Below are 19,127 nucleotides of genomic sequence, written 5' to 3'. Positions count from 1 at the left end.
CAATTCATACAAGTTAAACCAGTGACCGGTAACATTCATGCTAATTGTGCTGTCTTTTCTGTTACTTGCTTTGGTTAGGTCAGCCTTCTCTGGGGCCACACAATAGCCAGAGACAGAACAGATATGATGGATGTGGCCTGGGGCCTATGCACTCGCTCTGCGTCTGCGGTGGCCTCATCCACACATCAGCCACAGGGAGAGGGAGGGAACGCAGTAGGGAGGGAGGGAAGGAGGGCAGAGATACAAACCAGACCAGTCATTTTCCTCGTTCCGCTCATAAATATTTGTGTGGCTGATTTATAAACAGTGGAGCAAGAGAAGAGATCAAAGTGAACTGTAACGCTTATATAAAACTGGGTCTTTTTTCACGACACTGCCCTACACACCATGCCCGTGCCTATTAAAGACAAAGCTGTATATCATGAGGCATATTGGCAAGAGTACTGAATGGCCACTCACACTTCAGAGCTTGGTCTTCCCCCAAATGTGAGTCTAGTTCTTATAGTGCGTCCCTTCAAGGCTCTCAAACTCTAGTTAAAGGCCATCAATATGTGTTATAGCTAAAACTCAACCTGCTCTTAGCCTGTGTAAACTGCCCTGAGGTCAGTGGCTTCTTAGGTGGATTATAAATGGCCGTAGGGATGCCGGCAGCCATATTAAAACATAGCAATGCAGTGAAGAGTCATCGTGTCCTGGTAGTGGTAGAGCAGTGTTCGTCACAGTAGACAGCTGCACATGCTGATTCAGGCAACCAGCTGGTCAGACACAACACAAAGGCCAAGCCTCCTGTACAGCAGAGAGAAGGGATTAGGGTGGGGGTGAAACAGTGTGTGTATACTGTATATATATGTGTGTGTGTGTGTTTGTTACTGGCCTCATATGTCCAAGCACTGGCATACACAGACATCCACAACTATAGCACTGCCAGAGCAGAGCAGACATTCCACACCTACAAGCAGTGTTTACCTCGCCCCCACCCAAACACGTATACATATGGACACATATATCTCCCATCCATCCCAGCCCCCACCCTTAACCTTCATTCCCGGCCTGGGTGCAAATGTGGGGGAGCAAGAGGTGCTCTCCTCTGCCTCTGGCCCTCTCCCTGATTAAGAACAGTTATAGCTGGCAGATGCAAAGGAGCGCCATGAAGATGGCTGTTCGCTGACCTCTGTGGGAGGGAGAAAAGCACGGTTAATGGGAGAGAAAAGAAGGCCTATTTCAATGGAGATTCCACCCTTTGTCCACCAGCAGGACGGGGTGTGCTCAGTGTGGTGAGGCCTGAGAGAGTTGCTGCTAAACAGCCTGTCTCTCTGTCTGTGTGTGAGTGCCTGAAGACATCTGGTTCTCTAGCTGTGGGAATGCAGGGGCATTATTTTTTACACCTAACGCTTACATAACACATGAGTTCAGGTTCTTGTACAACTGTATGGTAAATTTGTATAGTTGGCCTCTGTCTTATATGAAACATTGATTTGAGAATATTTTTCTGTATGTATAGCATTTATGTACAGTCATTGGGAAATATAATCCAGATCTGTTTCTAAAGCCTACCCCCAGTAGTATGAGGGTATGCTGCAGTCTTGAAGCAGTTAGATGAAGCACCCCTTGTCTTGTAAGTTACAGTCCTTCATACATTATGTTGTATATATTGTATATGCCGTGTGAGTTTAATCAGGTAGGCAGGCATTGTCGGAGGGTTTGAGAGAGAGTAGACTGCAGATTGTTTTACCCCTGGTGTGTCTCAGTTTCTATGCAGGGAGTTCAAAGTCCTGCTGAACATCAGAGGGCTGATGCTGAGTGAGGCTGACTAGCTGCAGCCTGTGGTCTGCGAAGGGTTACTGAATTATTACTGATGGTTTCAGGGGTAACTGTCCGACCACAGGACTGGGGAATATTAATCATTTATTTGATTGTCCGCATGTGCTGATTAATCAATTTGAGTAGGATCTGCAGGATTAACTACCCTATTATTCCCCTGTAAGAACAGATAAGAGATAAGACTTTAAAATATCATATTCCATTTATCATTTATTTTTAGGTCCCTGCTGATGAGGGTGAAATAAAAACTGAGGTGAGATTAGGCAGAACAGCAACATGGGGAAAGTGTTGGGGGAGGAGGATAAGAGATGGGGGGATTAGGAGAGAAAAGAAATTCTCTTAACTGCAGATTTTAGTACTTCAGAAGATAGGGGGAAAAGATACAGCTTTGTATTTCTTCAAACATGGCACAGAAACCGAGTTGTGCAGCTGGGAGTGAGAGAGCAGAGAGAAAAGGGGGGCGGAGAGACGAGAGGAACAGGAAGTTGATGGGAAAGTGATAGCTGTCTCCACCTGGAGTATAGCCTGAGCTGTGTGTTAGGAGGGAAAGCAAAGCAAGGGAAACAGGGGAGCTGCTGCATTTGACTCCTATACTTGACTCTGGTTTAGGTAAGTTTGGCTCTCATACCAAGTATAACTAGCTAAACTGGTCAAACAATGGCACAATTCCTTGTTTACCTCACGCACTGTCTATCCAGTCTATAAATTCTCAATCTGCCAGCTGTTTAATGTGTTATGTCATGTGGTAATGCCTTTGATTCCAACATGCCTCCGTTTGTAAATACAAGAGGCACTCAAAAGGCTGTGGTTTCTTTACAAGCATGGCGCCCCCGGCGCTTTGGTCGGGAATGCATGGAGAGGGAGAAAGATTGAAAGAGTAAGGGAGGGAGTGAGAGGTGGTTTGAAACTGTATACACTTCCCGTTGCTCTTCTGCCAACCTCTCTCCCTGCTGCCTCTGGTTGTGCAGGCAGGCAGTGAGTGAGAAATGTGAGAGGGAGGAGTATATCCTCTCACCGTAATTATGCACTTTTCAGCAGGTTTTACCTTTAACACTTTCCTCCCGGGTTTGAGATTAGTGCTCACCATGCTTGATTTACTGCACAATTACTGAACAAGAGCTCTATCTAATCAATAAACAGGAAGGGGAAAAGTGGTAGGCTTTGAAGTATAGTTTGAGATTTTTTGCACGATTGAGCAGTGTATATGGTGTAGCCAGTAAAGGCAGCTTGGCTGTGATGCCAGCCTGTGGAATATCTATATTAATCAGGCACGCCTCTTTGCGATGCCAGCTCTCTAAGCCTCTTTACTGTGCTGAACTACTGGAGTGGAAAATGACATCTTTTTTTCTGACGACTGCTTAACACAGAGGTCAGCAACAAATTGTCTAATAAGGACATTCCCCCAAAACATTAGATTAAAATCACAAGTTGCCCAATAAAAGTGGGGCTTAATGTGATCTTCTAACTTACTTGCACAAGTTACATGAGAATGGATATAAGGCACTCTTGTGTGGGAGCTTGCTATGCCCTGTATTAAATGTTCCCAAATGGGCAGCCTGCACAATGACCTCCATGATGACACTTGCTAATGGCATGAGCAGTTATTTTTGGAAGCTCCAAAGACCGGCCATCACAAGTCTTTCTGGGGCTTTGTAAAGCTTTTTGCCAGCATGAGCAAAGCAATAGGTCTCTTCCAATTAGTCTGGTCTGTGTTTGATTTTTAGTTATGACAACTATATCTCAGCTGCAATTATGCTGCACTGGGAATGATGAGGGTTTAGGTTATTGATCCTCAATTGATCACCCTGATCAATGAGCACTTTTGTTTCTTTTCTTTTTTTTTAAAGTGGAGTTATGTGTTTTCCTTTGGCTAATGAGCTGGCCCAACAGAATGACCCTATAAAGAAATATGTGTTAGCGAGGCACATGTGTATTAGTTATAGAGTTGGTCCTGCTCTTGGGAAGGAGGGGGGGCACTGCACACAGTACCATTTTTCAAAAGTGCACTACCTCCCTGTGGGCATAGGTCAGAGGCTATGATGGGTCTTATGAAGAACAAAAAATGTGCGTAGTGATTTTTTTTCTCTGTAGAAAGACCCTGACACTATAAATAATCCAAATTATGGAAGCAATGCTATTTTTCATTACACTTACAAATGTTTAGCTTTTTATCTCTAGTTTATAACACCAAAAGTGTAATGTCAGGGTTTCACTCATTAAAGTAGCTTTTAGTTGCCCAGTATGGAAGAGTTGACAGGTGAAACTCGTGGGTGTTTGGTGTATGAATTCTTTGAAGAACCCTCAACAGCATTTTCACTCCAACAAGGTACTTCATGTTCCATGCAAATAAGCCCACATATAGACCCACTCCGTGTGTTCACCTCCACTCAACCCCACTCATTAATTTTCATTTTAAGAAGAGGACCTCTCAAAGACCATGTTGCTCCTTTTGTTGGCACAATGCTTCTAATAAAGATAGCAGTGTAAGACTGGGTTAAATATTGACACTGGCTAAGCACATCATCACTGTACTAAATTAGCTGGTGTCTCTAGGAAGCTTGTGCGAGGGCAGTGCATGAACAACAAAACATTTCCCCTTACGAGATCTCATACACCCTCTCCCCAAAACACATTTCTATGAATTTTACATAGAAAAGGGATACAGGATCGTCAGAAAACATACAGCGTTACAGATATGACAGCCTTATTGCGTAGCCTGAAGCAGCAACCAATTATGTGGTAATAAAATATTTACACTACCAAACTGAGAACGCCAGGGGTGAAAGCTAGATAATACAAGCCTGAGGAGACTGTATTCTGTGTCTACTCTCTGCTGTTACATCAGCGAAAAGGTAAAACAGGAGATCAGCTAATGACAATAGGCTTAGAAGCAAGAGCGTGGGCAGACCTGCAGTTCAGTAAGCATGGCTTTTGTTGACCTCTACTGCTGTGGGCACATTTAAGAGCTTTTTCTGGGTAACAGTAGCCCACAAAGTGGGAAGGGGAACATGTAATCGTAGCATTGACTCTCTAGATGTCATGTCAGGCATGTAAAGTTTTACTTCCGGAATCCTTTTGACTTCTGATGGCTTTTCCCTCACAATAATATGGCAATCAATCTGCATTCCCAGCAGAGTGTGATGTTTGTTCTCGAGCACTAATTGTGTTTGGGTAATGTTCCTGCTCTGAATTTAATTCTCACTGACTGCATTAATCATTACAAGTGGTGTTTGCCTGTATCTTAATCCAACACCCTCCTATCCCCCGACACGCCGTCTCCCTCATTCTAAGGGCTCTTTTCACCTCTGCCCTCTCCAAACTGTTTTTTTTTTCATCCTTTGGCTCCATCTAGCAAGCTTTTTGCTGCCCACATTTGAGGTGGCTCCACAAGGCTATGCTGCCAATGTCAGGCTGGCGAGTCACAAATGAGAGGCAGTGAGGTGTTGGAGACGCTTGTCAGCTGTGTGAGTGCAGGGCTGCCTCTGCCTTTAGCCTGCTAACACATCAGTGACCTACAGTACAGCCAAGTCCAGCTCTAGATAGTCAGTAATTTGTTCCTATCTAGGATGCACATACACTTTCATACATTCCTGAGATTTTTCTGTCATAGATGTACAAGATGATTCTCTTTGATTATTATCTTAACTTGTATTTCTGTGGTTTGCATAGCAAACACTAACCCCTCTCAGGAAGCATCTGAAAAAGTTGTACTCAATCAGCAATCAGTAGTGCAAAGTGCAGGAGTACAAGACTTGACCATTTTCTTAGCCAGAAGACAGGGAGGGGTTTTTAGCGTAACATTAGTGGCCTCTGGATGCAGTCATCTTTGTCTACTTGTGAAGAATACTCAGATACTGGGGTGGAGTAATGAGAAGTTAGGTTGGTGCTGCGGGTGCTGAAAGCATGTGTTTTCTCCACACACTTGCTTGTTTTCTTAGTCTCTTACGACAATCTAATTGTGGCCTTTACAGTTTTAGAGATATTCCTGTTAGCTAAAAGACTTCTAGCAACATAAAACCTGTTTTTTTCCTCCCTAATGCCACAAGTTATTATCGTGATAAGAGTGTTAGTAAAACACTGATGCGATTTAAATATTATTCAAACACACAATCTGAACCTCTCAGCTAGCTGTGTGCCTCCTGTTTTGCTTCAATGAAAAATAAATAAAGTTCTTCCTCAGCCCTGTGCAAGTGATTATTGTCACTGCTGTCCAAAATGGAGGGTTGTGATGATGAGACAGTACACTTAGTAATGGAGAGAAGGGCCAGGGCAGGTCCTGATTTGCTCCATTCAGCTTCCAGATGGTACCTTGCCAGTACACATGTCATCAAGTGTCTGTAACAGTTGTTTGGGTACCCCATGGCTCCACCCTGTTCTCGCCTCCTGCAGGCAAACTTATTGTACTGCAATTTTGGCAAGCTCCTCCCAGCATGGCTTTCATAAAAGCACCAGGAGGTTAAGCTGTTAATTAGCTACTGAAAGAGGAGGCCAACAGCTTGCTGTTAATTTGCTTTACTCTTTTTTTTTTTTTTTTTTTTTTTTTTTTTTTTTTTTTTTTTTTTGGGGATTGACATCATTTCCTGCCTGTTTTGGAGTCATCACTGTGTCACAAAAGCAGGACCTAGCTCATTAAGAAGGGGGGAAATGTGTTTATCTGGCTACGATTAGAAGTGCACATTATGTATGTATAGCCATGCTTATCCAAATGTTCTTAATGAGAGAGACCCTGGACGCTAGTGTGGGGCTCCTGTGGGCATAGGCCCAGGCTCGTTATCACCACACAGGGCATTGATCTCTCTACCGCCCGCTTGCTTATCCTCCTCCTCTTGCCTTTTCAAAGACAGTGACTCGCACATGAATTATGTGGACACATTGATCAGCTGATTGAGAGCTATTGTTTAGAGCCCTGGGTCATTATTGAAGGAGGGATTACCCAACTCTTGTTTTGTTCACGCGTATGGGAGAGTGTATTACTCAGCTCCTTGTCACAGCACATACTCCCCATAGCTCGCCTTAGATTTGCAACGGCTACACAAATGTGCACACACTTACACACACACACTAAGCACATAGAGCAGCCTACACAATCAACATGGCCCAAATGACTGCCTGCATTGATTGCCTACCCTCTGCAATTATGTTCCCATTGTTTACTTTCTAGCATCTTACTCATTCAAACGGAATTCAATAATTATTGCTTTATTTAATGTTAAAGTAAGTAAGAGTGGTGGGTGTGGCGCACCAGTAGCTGTATTGTCTTTAAGTGTCTCTATGACCCTTCCCCAGCTACTTTGTTTCATGGACCTATGTTAAGTCATCCTCTCCAAGGACACCTACAGCGATCCATCTTTACCTCGCTATCCTCCCTTATGACACAGAGGTCCATTTTGTTTCTCTCTTCCCTTCCAGAGACAAATATGCAGCCTGTATTTTATTCACCGGTTGTGATGGATCATTTCCACAGCAAGGCAGTCAAGGAAGCAACTTAGCACATTATGGGGTTTGAGAAATAGGGACAGGATGCGGTGGAGGGGTGGCAGGGTTTAGGAAGAAAGAGTAAAGGAGAAGAAAGGACAAGGGTGGGGATGCGGTTCAGGAAGCAATAGGTAGGCAGTTTGAGTCTGGAATACACAGTCCCCTAATCCACAACCTAACTTGTAGGCATGTTGCAGCTTGCAGTGGCTAATTCAAAGCAGCCACCACATTTGGCACCCAGTGGGGCCTCTGTGGTTGGAGCTGTTGTTCGTGCTGCTGGCAGACAGGGAAACACAGGCCAAACTACGAGCACTCGCTGACTCTAGTCACTCCGCTTCGCTTTCCTAAATAACCTGCTTACGTTTCAGGGGAATCCCAGCGTGCAGATTTATGAGAATCAAGTCCCCAACAAACCTCTGCACATGTACGAATACATTGCTGCTGTCATTAACTAAAATATTTTTATTCTCTAGACCCTAGACTTAATCCTCATCATAAAATGTATGTATATATATATATATATATATATATATATAAATGTATTATTATTAAAAAATCATTTAACTTACTCAGGATTTATAACCTTAAGTTATTAGGCAATAATTCGGCAACAACTTTTCAGATGGTCTCTTTTGGACGCAACAGGATAGTAAGAAAAATACATACAGTATACTCCACAGCACATGTGTATGGCCACAGTTGTCACACAGTGATTAAGCCAAACAAGGGTGTTTTCTTCTCCCCTTTGGTCACGGTGTGTATTTCAACCTAGCAGGCACATTACATTGTCTCCCTTCAGAGTGAAATACAGTTACCTCACTGGTTATGATTGCTTCCATGACATCACTATGTTTAAATAACCACTGTGCTGCTTGACTTACAGTATTCTAACACGTCTTAAGCCAAGAACTAGTTTGTACATTCTCTTCCCAGGTGATAGGGAAAGCCTGACTTCTGCCTCTGTGATTTTAGAGGATTAAATTGTCTCATTCATATAAGGAGACAGGTCTGCTCTATTCCAGTGCATTGCATGGCGTCAGGTGTGAATTGCAGTTTTCTAACCCATGTAAGCCTCCCATAGCACACACACACACACACACACACACACACACGCGTACTTAGACACCAGCTTTTAGTGCCGAGAATAGGTGGGGGTGGGGGGGTGTGTGTGTGTGAGTGTGTGTGTGTGTGTGTGTGTGTGTGTGTGTGTGGGGCGGTTACAAAGCAATATCCAGGCAGATACTCTCACTGGCTCTCTCATAGAGAGGATTTGGCAGCTCTCTTAGAATTGATAGCTATTTAGCTCACAGATAGTCATCTGTTTTAATGCATTAATTTTGTATTAACAGCACTGCCAAATTTAATGGTGGAAATTAGAGTATGATCGTAATGGTATGTGGCTGTGTGTGTGAGTCTGTATGTGCATGTGTGCATGTTTGTGTGTGTGTATATTTCTGATGTCCTTTTGTCTATATTATTGTACGTGTTTGTTGCGTGTACATACTGTATTATACAGCTCCATTGGGAGCCATTCTTTGGAATTACCGGCTCTCTGTCTCCCTTCCACCCTTCCAGTAATACCCACCTCTATCTTGTGTTAGTTGGACTCTCTCAGCAACCACACTGTTTTGTGTTAAAGGTGCACTTTTACTTTGCATTTAAGTGGATGGAAATGCAGATGTATGCAGTGCTCTGGGTGGGTGGTGAAACTGATACAGGCGTGTATTGCCCACTCAGAGGGCAAGGTGCACTGTAGAGTTGTGCGAGAGAGGATGGGGTGGTGCCCACACCGCCCCTGTCCCTCTTTACCTGAAAAAGCACAGAGCACTGCTTCAGCCTCCACAGAAAGAGATAAGGTGCTCCATGGAAGAGAGAGGCTTGAAAAACCATGATTGCATTTTTAAACTATAAAAATCACCACCGTAAAAAATGAAGCTTATTGCTGGGCTTTTAAGGGGAAAAACAGATTGAAGGTGATCTGTCGCTTTTAAACGCAATTTAGAACCTCTCTTTTAAAATGTATAAAACAACAAAGGTAGTTCAGTATAATTCAGGCTAATCTAGCCAGCCTCAGTTTGTACTGTAGCGGACTGCAAAGGACATGCATCTTTCTTTTAAAATATTGCTATATCACTAGGACTTCATTTGTACCTACAATCAATGTGTCTTTGTGATCTTATCTGTTAAATCAGACCACTCATAGAGTACATTCACATGCACACAGCATGTCTCCCATGCCCAATAGCTGTTGAGTACATCGCCGCATTCTCGGCGGTCACACATTTGTACTTGCTCAGCTGAATCTCCTATATGACTGCCGTAAATTCCCAGACAGTTCAGTGGTATTGAATCCATGCCACTGACCCAGCCAGCTTCCCCCCATTATACTCCACAGCTCCCCTCCTGTTGGGGCCTCGATAGGGCGCTTAGAAACCCCAGAGTTGGGCCGACCAATTCCTCTCAGCTCAACATGACTTTTTCATTAAGCCGCCAAATTCCTGCACTCCAGTTGGAGGTGATTTATCAACTAGGGGCTTCATTGCAGGATCATAGGAAACAGACATAGGCCCTGTCTCATGCATTATTATGTGTTGTGTGTGTGTGTGTGTGTGTGTGTGTGTGTGTGTGTGTGTGTGTGTGTGTGTGTGTGTGTGTGTGTGTGTGTGTGTGTGTGTGTGTGTGTAACCAGAGAGGGTGATGTACTGCTAGTTTACTGTGTCCATACTGTGTTTGTGCACTATAATCCTATGGATAATTCCTACGGAATCCAGTGAGAAGTCATGTTAGATAGAGCTAGTGCGTGTGAAGATCAGAGGGGTTTTGCACTCATGGGCCACGTTATTCTGTTCTCCGAGGCACTATGGTATAGTTTTGCCTCAGTCCTTCGTGGAATACTGAATGAGCAGGGGCCACCTTACTGATCACTCATTGGTTTGATCTCTTCTTCTCGTTCACTGACTCTAAAATGCCCCAGACTGCGTTGGGTCATGGCGGTGCAGAGATGGTGAAAGTGTTGTTTTACAGGTGTAACCGTTTGACATTGTAGACTGAGCTACAAGCACTGGGGCAGGCACATTTTGGCTCTGTTCAGGCCATCTTCCTGGCCAGTCAGGTTTATAGTGAATTATGGCCGATTCAGGGGCAGGCGGTCTCAGGTTCACTCCTATATAAACCCTGTGCTTTTTATGGGAAACTATAAAACTCCCAGGATTTTTTTTTTTTCCTCCTGAGACTAGCTTTGAAGTTTTGGTCAGGTGCTGTCATTTTTTTTTTTTTAACTTGTCTTCTTGTAGATTTTTGGAGCCTTGAGTCATTTGCGGAAAGGATTTTTTTTTTTTTTTTTTTTATTCAAGACATCTGCTATGAGTAAAAGCAGTTTGCATGATGGATTTTGTGTTATCTATAACTGAATCTGTCTCTCAGGTTTCTCTATACCTTAGTAGATGCAATATTTGTGCATGGAGGAAAATGACGAGAAGAAGGAGAGCCCCCACAATATCCAGCAACACCTATTCATGACATCATGGATGGCTTAAAATGAGGCGAGAAGGGAGAGCACACAGAGACACAGAGCCTTTTACAATCACCTAATAACTCTATTACACCGTGCTGTGGGGCTCACAAAAAGGAGAGAGAAAAAAAAACTCCTATTCCTTTTCCTGGAAGCGGTGTCTTAATGCACATTTTAGGTTTAGAAGTGAGAAATATGAAACCAAAGAGAATGAAACACAATAGCTCAGAAAACCCCATAGCAATATTACAATATTGCCAGAAAATTAAACATTAGGAGAAAGGGACAAGAGCATTTTAGGGAAACATAATATTGTTATGACTTTTTTTTCACCAAACTGTCAACACCTGATTTAGATGTAATGTGGTTAAATGTCTAATGTTTTCATTGCTTTTACATTTTTCCAGCCAGCCGAACAGGCCATTCAGTGCAGGAGAGGATAGTTCAGTTATTTCTTGATGAATGGTTCAGTTTTCTAAAACTGTCTAAATATAAGCCTAATGTGTAAGGTAAATAAGGCCAGGGCTTATACTAAATGAAGAATTAGTAATAAAATCTGATAAAAATTACTGAGTAGACCCAACTTTAATCACAATCTTTTAGCATTTTTTTTTTATTTAAGTTAAATTAAAATTAGCTTCTTCTTACTGCAGGTTAATATTCATCAGTGCATTGTATGTGGTTAGAAATGGCAGATGTTATTAATTAATTTACTATTAAACATATCCAATAGTGTTTAATTTACATGTATGTATCAAAAGCTTTTAAAGCATCCATGTTCATCCAAAATATTTTGGTTTGACAACATATTACAATATACAATATATATTTTTTGTTCTCTCAGCATGCCTTACAGGAGACATGGGTGTCAAGAAGATTACAGTTAAAAAGAGGAAAACTTTTGGTGATTGACATTGATTGCAGCCACAGACATCCACAGCGAGACTCCAGTATTTGATATTGGGAGCAGCACGACAGGCATGACACAAGTGGCCATACCGAGTCTGGGGCTTTCATTGTAAACATGCAGAAACAATCAGTGTGATGCTTTAGGATAGTGGTCAATAACTGTGATGCTCACACCAGGCCCAGCCATATTGTGTTGGTCTTGCATCATTGATTGAGCCATGCAGGAGATAATTAGACTGGAGCTCTGTGGTGTGACAAGAGGTTGTGGTGGTATGGTGTCACTACGGGGCGTTAGGCATGTTGTGACACTGCGGAGGGTGGGCTGAAATCGGGACTAGGTCTGCTGCTGCATCTTGGCGGAAGTGCTGGGGTTGACAGGTCAATACTAGTGCTGATGTTCCTGTTCTTTGAAGGTTGTCCTCCTGTTGTGGAATGTTCCAATTTCTCTCAGAGTGTACTAAATCCCCCTCCCGCCTCACCACCGGCTGACTTTGCCTTTCTTTCTCTATGAGGGAGCGAGGATTTAACTCACCATGATCAATATTTAGTATCCCATGCGTGAAACAAGCAGATGTTTGGAGTTTCCTTTTCAGAGACGGGAGGCTTCTGTTGAGTGAAGGGGATCAATGCTCCCTTCCGTCTGTGAGGCTGTAGACCCACGGCTTCTGAAGGGTGGCTGATGTGATTCCTGCCCACTGTTGGGCCCCTGAGATTTGCGTGCCTCACAGGCCTCTCCTGTCCTGTTAGCACACTGAAACAGACACTCACGCAGACAAAGTGCGCAGTCCAAACAGTTGTCCTGAAGTGGAAGAGGTCTGGATGTTAAACAACAGGGCTGTGATTGGGAATTGATTTGTTCATTTGCCAACTGTTTGAGTGAAAGTGAGTTGGTGGTGCCTAGCCAGCTATCTGCCATCTACAATAACCTCGTTCTCTCTCTTTCCCACTCTCTCTTCCTCTGTGTTCCTTTCTTTCTCTCTCTCTCTCTGTCTCTCTCCATTCTCCCCCACAGCACCTGCAGCAGCATGAAAACGCAGTGGAGGGTGATGCCTGCTACTACCATTGTGTGTTGTGTAACTACTCGACCAAGGCCAAGCTCAACCTGATCCAGCATGTGCGCTCCATGAAGCACCAGCGCAGTGAGAGCCTCAGGAAGCTTCAACGCTTGCAGAAGGGCCTGCCGGAGGAGGAGGAGGACCTCAACTCCATCTTCACCATTCGCAAATGCTCTTCTTCAGATACAGGTCAGAACCTGCCCCTGTGGCCCTTTTCTTAGTATCTCTTTATGTGCGTCTGCCTTTGTTTTACTCTCTTGATCTCTCTAGCTATGCTCCACTGTCTCTTGTACACATAAACATACATTCATCCACTCCACTGAGGCATTTTATATGCCTGAGCTGTCAAAATGTGCGTACACAATTTGTCACTCAATTCGTTTTTTGTTTTTGCGTGTGATACAAAAGTATTTTAAATACAGAAATATGAAACACAAATGTGCATTACTATTTCAGATAGGAAGAACAGTACATTACACCACTAAGTATGACTTTTACTTCGATAGAGCCAAGTGAAGTTGTAGCTAAATTGAAGAAAGGGGTCCCCATTGTGAGAGACAATTTAATACAACATTCCTGGGAGTTGTGTATCTCAATTTGATTCGAACAACTTTATTTTTCAAATGTATATTTAATTTTGATATAATTTTAGGTCCATGTCATTTACACAAGCTATTCCTGCCTTCAGCAGTAAAAGCAGAGGTCTCTGTTAATGGTAGCTGTTCTTTTCGAGCCATCCAAGACATATTGAGACAGGGCATTAAGGCCAGAGAAGGAGGAGCCGGACAACAGCAGAAGCTGCAACGACAACAAGAACACCACAAAACAGACACAGCTACAACAACAGTAGCATGGCTGAAACAAAGTGCCTTGGCTGCTCATTTATTATCAACTGATTAGGAAGAGTGAGCTGTGGTCAATTAACACCCTTTCTTAGCAGAGATTTGGTTTTCCAATCACTTTAACTCCTGTGCCCTGACAAAGGGGCTCTATTGTGTGTCCCTCCAAGAGGGAACCATTACTTCCCTCGCACACATACTTGCTGTCTGTGTTATGCAGGGGCAGGGGCAGGGAAGGGGCAGCCTGTGAAGATGCTTTGTTCCAAGGAGGCAGGGATAATGAAGCCAGCGGCCGGGAAATTGCGCAAAAGGCAGTCACAGATCTGAAGCAAATCATTAGAGAACATATTTAGCTGAGCAATTAGGGACAATTAAGCTTTCTGCTCGCTGCACTCCAAATATGTTAATGACTACAGTACAGTGGACAGGCGAACATGCAAAGGCAATAGGAAGGGCCATTTAGTTTAAAAGGGTTGGGGGTTGGGAATTTACTTTTTTGTGTTCAGACAGGAGGAGTTGTTGTGCTGTTTTTAATTTTATTTTCAGCAGATGTTGCGTTTATCAGTCCCTTTTTTTCTATTTTAACTTTTGATGTGCTAGATGCCCATGTTTGTGCCAGGGTGAGGGATCTGAGCTTTAGGTTAGGTAATGGGCCCCTGCAGTGGGGCTATGTGTGGCTAGTTTCATTACATGCACACACACTCTCTCTCACACACACACACACACACACACACACACACACACACACACACACACACACACACACACACACACACACACACACACACACACACACACACAAGGAGACAGCGTTTACTCCCATGCAGAGTTTCATCAAATTACAATAACCCTCACTAACTTGAGCAGACCACTGGTATCTAACAAAATGTAAAAGGATTTTTTGTTTTGTTTTACCAACTATGAGCCTCCTTTCTGCTCTTTTAAAACAAGCTGCAGACAGATACACATATATTAACACAAGATTAATTATTATGACCCATTATTATTTAGATCTAATTCATTGTTTTCAATCACTACCCCCGTTTGTTTCTTTTTGGAAAAGAAAAAGCATCTTGATCAAATTACTTCAATAATGATCAAACCTCTTCGTCTGTAATCATTAGCTCTTAAATAGCTGAATCCACACCTCTCACTTCTACCATTTCACACCCCAGATGCCTTGTTCCAAAAGCCTCAGCTGCGCCGGTCCACCTCAGAGCCCCACCCCTCCACTATAGAGCTGAACCATTCCCTCCCAGTGTAATATTTAATTTCCTCTTCGCTAGCTCTTCTGTGGCACAGGGCTCTTGTTTGTGGTTGAGGCATAGTTGCTAAAGTGGTGGAACGTTCCCTGGCTTGTTAAAACAAAGTTGCCCCTGAATTCCTGGGTCACCTAGACAGTAATTCCCTTGCCTGCTGCTGTTCTGTGATCCTGCGAGTGGCTCTCTGCTGGCTTTAGGTGCTGGGCTTGTAGCCTGCCTTGGATTTTTTCGCAAAACATAGGAAGCCTTTTTTCCCACTGAAATTCTCACAACTATCATCACGTGACATTACACACAGACGTGGTATGAAATGGTAGCATGGGATAATTCTTTAAAAAGATTTCCAGAATCCCTCCATTTTAGACAATAATGTATGTAAGCCAACTGATACCTCTCTATGACAGCAATGGAATGAAATTAGGCCAGGTCATGCATGATCTGGTTCGTTTTACACTTTACAACGTTGCATTTTAATGCCTCTTATGAGGATGCAGCAGACTGTAGGGATTTGGTTCCACATATCTCCTCTGGGCTGAGTGTCCGAGGAGAGCAAGGGCAGCAAAAAATTAGGTTTCTTTCCAATTAGACTAACACAGGGATAAAAGGCTTGCATTGTTTTAATTCTTGCTCAAACTGAAAATGTGCTGCTTAGGCATGTTGCTCTGTGGCCACACCTCCATTTGTCTTCCTTAACCCCTTATCTGTGGGGAAACAAAGGGGGTCACAGAGGGACCGCAGCCCTGTGTGCAGAGATCACTGAATGAAGCTCAGCTCTGACTTGAACCAATGCACTGTCTGCACCAGTGCTAGCCCTCTAGTTTAAAGGATAGCAGCTCATTACTAGGTGGCAGGTAGACACAAAAAAAGAGATATGTACGTGACAGAGAAGGCATAGTATAGGGGTTAAATGTGACTGCTGACAAAGTAAAGCATCAGGATGTATTGGTATGAGAGAGACTGATCTATGGAGAATAAGAGAAAATTGTGAGCAACGGATGCAAAATAAGTGGGGGAATCAAGTTTGGGGAGCTTGCGTGTGGGAGCTGGTGTGACACTTGAGCGTATGATGACCCTATTTCGTATGAATGATGTTCACCAGGGCATATAACTCAATGACATATTGAGGTTTCTCATTTCTTAACATTTAATCGACAAAAGTTATTTTTTGAGCATACAACAGAATGAGATCATGTCTTTAAAAAGGGCAAAGTGATGCACTGAATGGTGGATGCCCTTCTGCAAAAAAAATGTTTTGCTTTGTTTAGTGTGTCTGTGTGTGTGTGTGAGAGAGAGAGAGAGAGAGAGATATGCAGGCGAGAACATTTTATAAGGGTAAAATGTTAGTATTTTTCAGTGGTGGTTTACTTGTGTGCTTTTATGTGTATGGAGGAGGCAGAAATGGAGAACAAACGTGGTTGACAGTGTGGATTAGCTCCTGCTGTAAATCTGCCTCAGTCACAGATGGCAGGCCCTTGATCGCTGGGCTGTGACGGCTTGGCTCTCATCGCAGGAGGAAATCCCTGTCTGTGAGTCTAGGAGGCTGGGAAGGAGAAGGCTGGGGCTGGAGCCGCCTGGGCAGCCACCAGTCATTGTCTCCCATTGGTGTAGACACACAGGCCTGAGTATTCAAGGGCGAAGACGGGCCCGGGAGGGGTCATCTTACTTTGACTTTGCAGTTGTTTCATCCACCCCATGGTGAGAGCTTGTAAGTGGAACTTAAGCCTGTAGTTTAGATCAGCGGTACTTTTAATGACCAGTTTGAGAAACTGGGCAGGGGAGCTGTGTGCATTATTAAATGGAAATGAGACGAAAGGATGCATACAAATTACTGCATAATAGGTGTATCCAAAATGAGATCCATTGCTTGTTTCGCTAAAAGGGGTGCGCTTTCAGGGTCACACACCTAATAGTAAGGCCTGTCCTGACAACAGAGGCATTTTTCTTTCCTCCCCACATGCCTCCCTCTCCCTCCCTGCCTCATGCATAATTCTTGAGACGCTCTGAAAAAGCTGGAAAATGGGCTGTGACATGGAAAATGCACTAATAAAGCAACGAGTCACTCATATTTTAGGATTTGTACAACACCTAGCAGACAGGATGTGTCGACATGAAGTCTGTCAAAATTACTGTTACAAACATCTAATATGCATTATATTCAACCATGCCTTCATCCTTTTGTCTTATCCTCTGCTTTTAACCACTGTCTTGCAACATATTAACAGGGCTTTACTCTCCCCTGTTATTATACCCTGTTATTATAACCTGCTATCTGCACGTTGAGTGGCTAAGCTAAAGCTGCTAAAGCCAGGTAAAATCAGAGGTGAGCCAGGCCACGCTCTGATGGCATGCAAGGGCCATAGTCTGAGCCTTTGCTCCCCAAGGGCAAAAATCTAAACAGACGGTAGCCATTTCTGGAATGTCCTCCTTTATTCATGCTTGTTAAAATGCAAAGTAAACCTTTCCAGAAACAGGATATTGTAGCCCCTAACCACCAGACCCTTTCTACATGCCACATTATGGCCAATCTGAAAGTAAGTTGTATAGACAGACACTGCTGCAATGCGCTTTTAATAAAGGCTGTTATTGCCCTGGTGATACAGAGTGGATATGAGGATGAGGACTGTGCAGGCCTGGATGAGTACAGCCCCAGAGGGCCAGCAGCTCAGTCAGGCCTCCGTCAGTCGCCTGCCTTCTAATCCCTGTCCAGAGGGCATCGAGGCAGCATAGGAAATTGTTTGCTGTCCATAGAACGTGCCAGGAAATTCATAAATACATTGCTTTTCATTTTGAAAATATTACAAAAGACTAGACGTTTATTAAAAAGCCAAAATGATGGCTTTATAGATTTTCCAGTTGTGTATCAACGTTCATATGACTCTGATTTCTGATTTTATTAGGATCCCCATTAGCCGATGCAGAACATCAGCTACTCTTCCTGGGGTCCACTCTCCGCTCTAACTAAAACAAGCAAGCCTTTTTTTTCTCTGTGTGCCCCCTGCTTTATGGACAAGCTTGGTATAAATTCCTCTGCTGGCTCATCCTGTAATAGCAAATTGACCAGAAAGCCACCAAGCTATTCTGGGATGGGCTGTGAATAAAAATGTCTTCTGTCCAGATTTTTTCCTCCCCTCCTGTATGAACCCTCATTCTGTAAATACTGGCTGGCTTTGCCCCCAGGCTGGAAAGCGGGTAAAGTCTGGCTCCTGGTTGTGCCAGCCTGTCCAATAGCTCCAGCTTCGAGGAGAAGAAGGGCGGCATAAATGTCAAAGATGAGTGTTTATATGCAGAAATTAAGAGAAAATAGGAAAAGTGATGAAATGCTAAAACAACAAAAGCAATAGCCTTTCACAATCATGACATCAACTATTTTTAATGCAGTATTTTGAGATGCTTATTCATGCTGAGTTCACCTTGTGTGTGCACTGTATGTTTTATGCCCTGTGTGTGATTTCACTGTCAGTTATATCATGTGGGTGTAAATATGCGCAAAATGTTATTTTGCAAACTCGCATACCCATAAATGAGCACACACATAGGTGTCCACTTTGAGAATCAGGCCATGTGTGGGTGCGAGAGGCTCTCCCTGTCATCAAGCCCATTTTCAGAGGAGACTGGCAGCACATTATAATATTGGTTTCCCTCTCTCCTGTCATTACCAGACACTCTCCTTGAAAGCTGATCCAAAAGATAGACAGTCCATCAGGAGACAGTCATCTCATTTGTACTTACTAAACGTGTTAATGAGTTCTATTTTCAGGCCTATAGGCTTTGCTGCTGGATATTGGAGCAGAGGTGGCGATCAGTGGTGTGAGGTGCTGGATTGCAGGATCAGAAGGAGCCAGGAGGGAGGGGAAGGAGGTAATGCAGTAGCCCTGCTGCCCCTCATGTCACTCACACAGAGTGACCACAGCCTCCGCAGGGGCTGTCAGTCAGGGCTGAGGGCGGGAAGTCTGTGGTTAAAGACAGACACAGCCAGTGGAGAGAATAGATTGGGTGACAAAGACATAATGGTTGTGATGGGTTTAGTTATAGCAGCAGTCATGTCCCTGCCATACAGGTACATGAGATGAAAGAGAAACAAGTCAATTTAAGACGAAGGAGCATGACATAGTTTCTGCTCTTTAATGATGGATTTGTGTTTAATAGACCATAGGACTAATGCACTAATGTTTGGTTTTCATGTCCAAAATATGTTCAATACAGTTAGAGGTTAGCGTGAAATGTGGCTGACTTTTCTCATTAGATAATATGATGC

General features: G+C 43.5%; 1 protein-coding gene across 6 annotated transcripts in view; it reads left to right on the top strand.

Annotated features, from left to right (window-relative positions):
* Positions 1–19,127, top strand: part of zfhx3 (zinc finger homeobox 3) — a 210,335-nt gene that overhangs the window by 136,709 nt on the left and 54,499 nt on the right. For all 6 annotated transcript variants that reach the window (XM_039794348.1, XM_039794350.1, XM_039794352.1 and 3 more), the window contains one exon: positions 12,729–12,960. In XM_039794348.1, the coding sequence (XP_039650282.1) occupies positions 12,729–12,960 (232 nt within the window). The remainder of the gene's footprint in view (positions 1–12,728; positions 12,961–19,127) is intronic.

This window comes from Perca fluviatilis, chromosome 3 (assembly GCF_010015445.1).
Source record: "Perca fluviatilis chromosome 3, GENO_Pfluv_1.0, whole genome shotgun sequence".
NCBI classification, from domain to species: Eukaryota; Metazoa; Chordata; class Actinopteri; order Perciformes; family Percidae; genus Perca; species Perca fluviatilis.
Note: the sequence above shows the minus strand (reverse complement) of the source record. Positions and strands in the feature narration are given on the sequence as shown.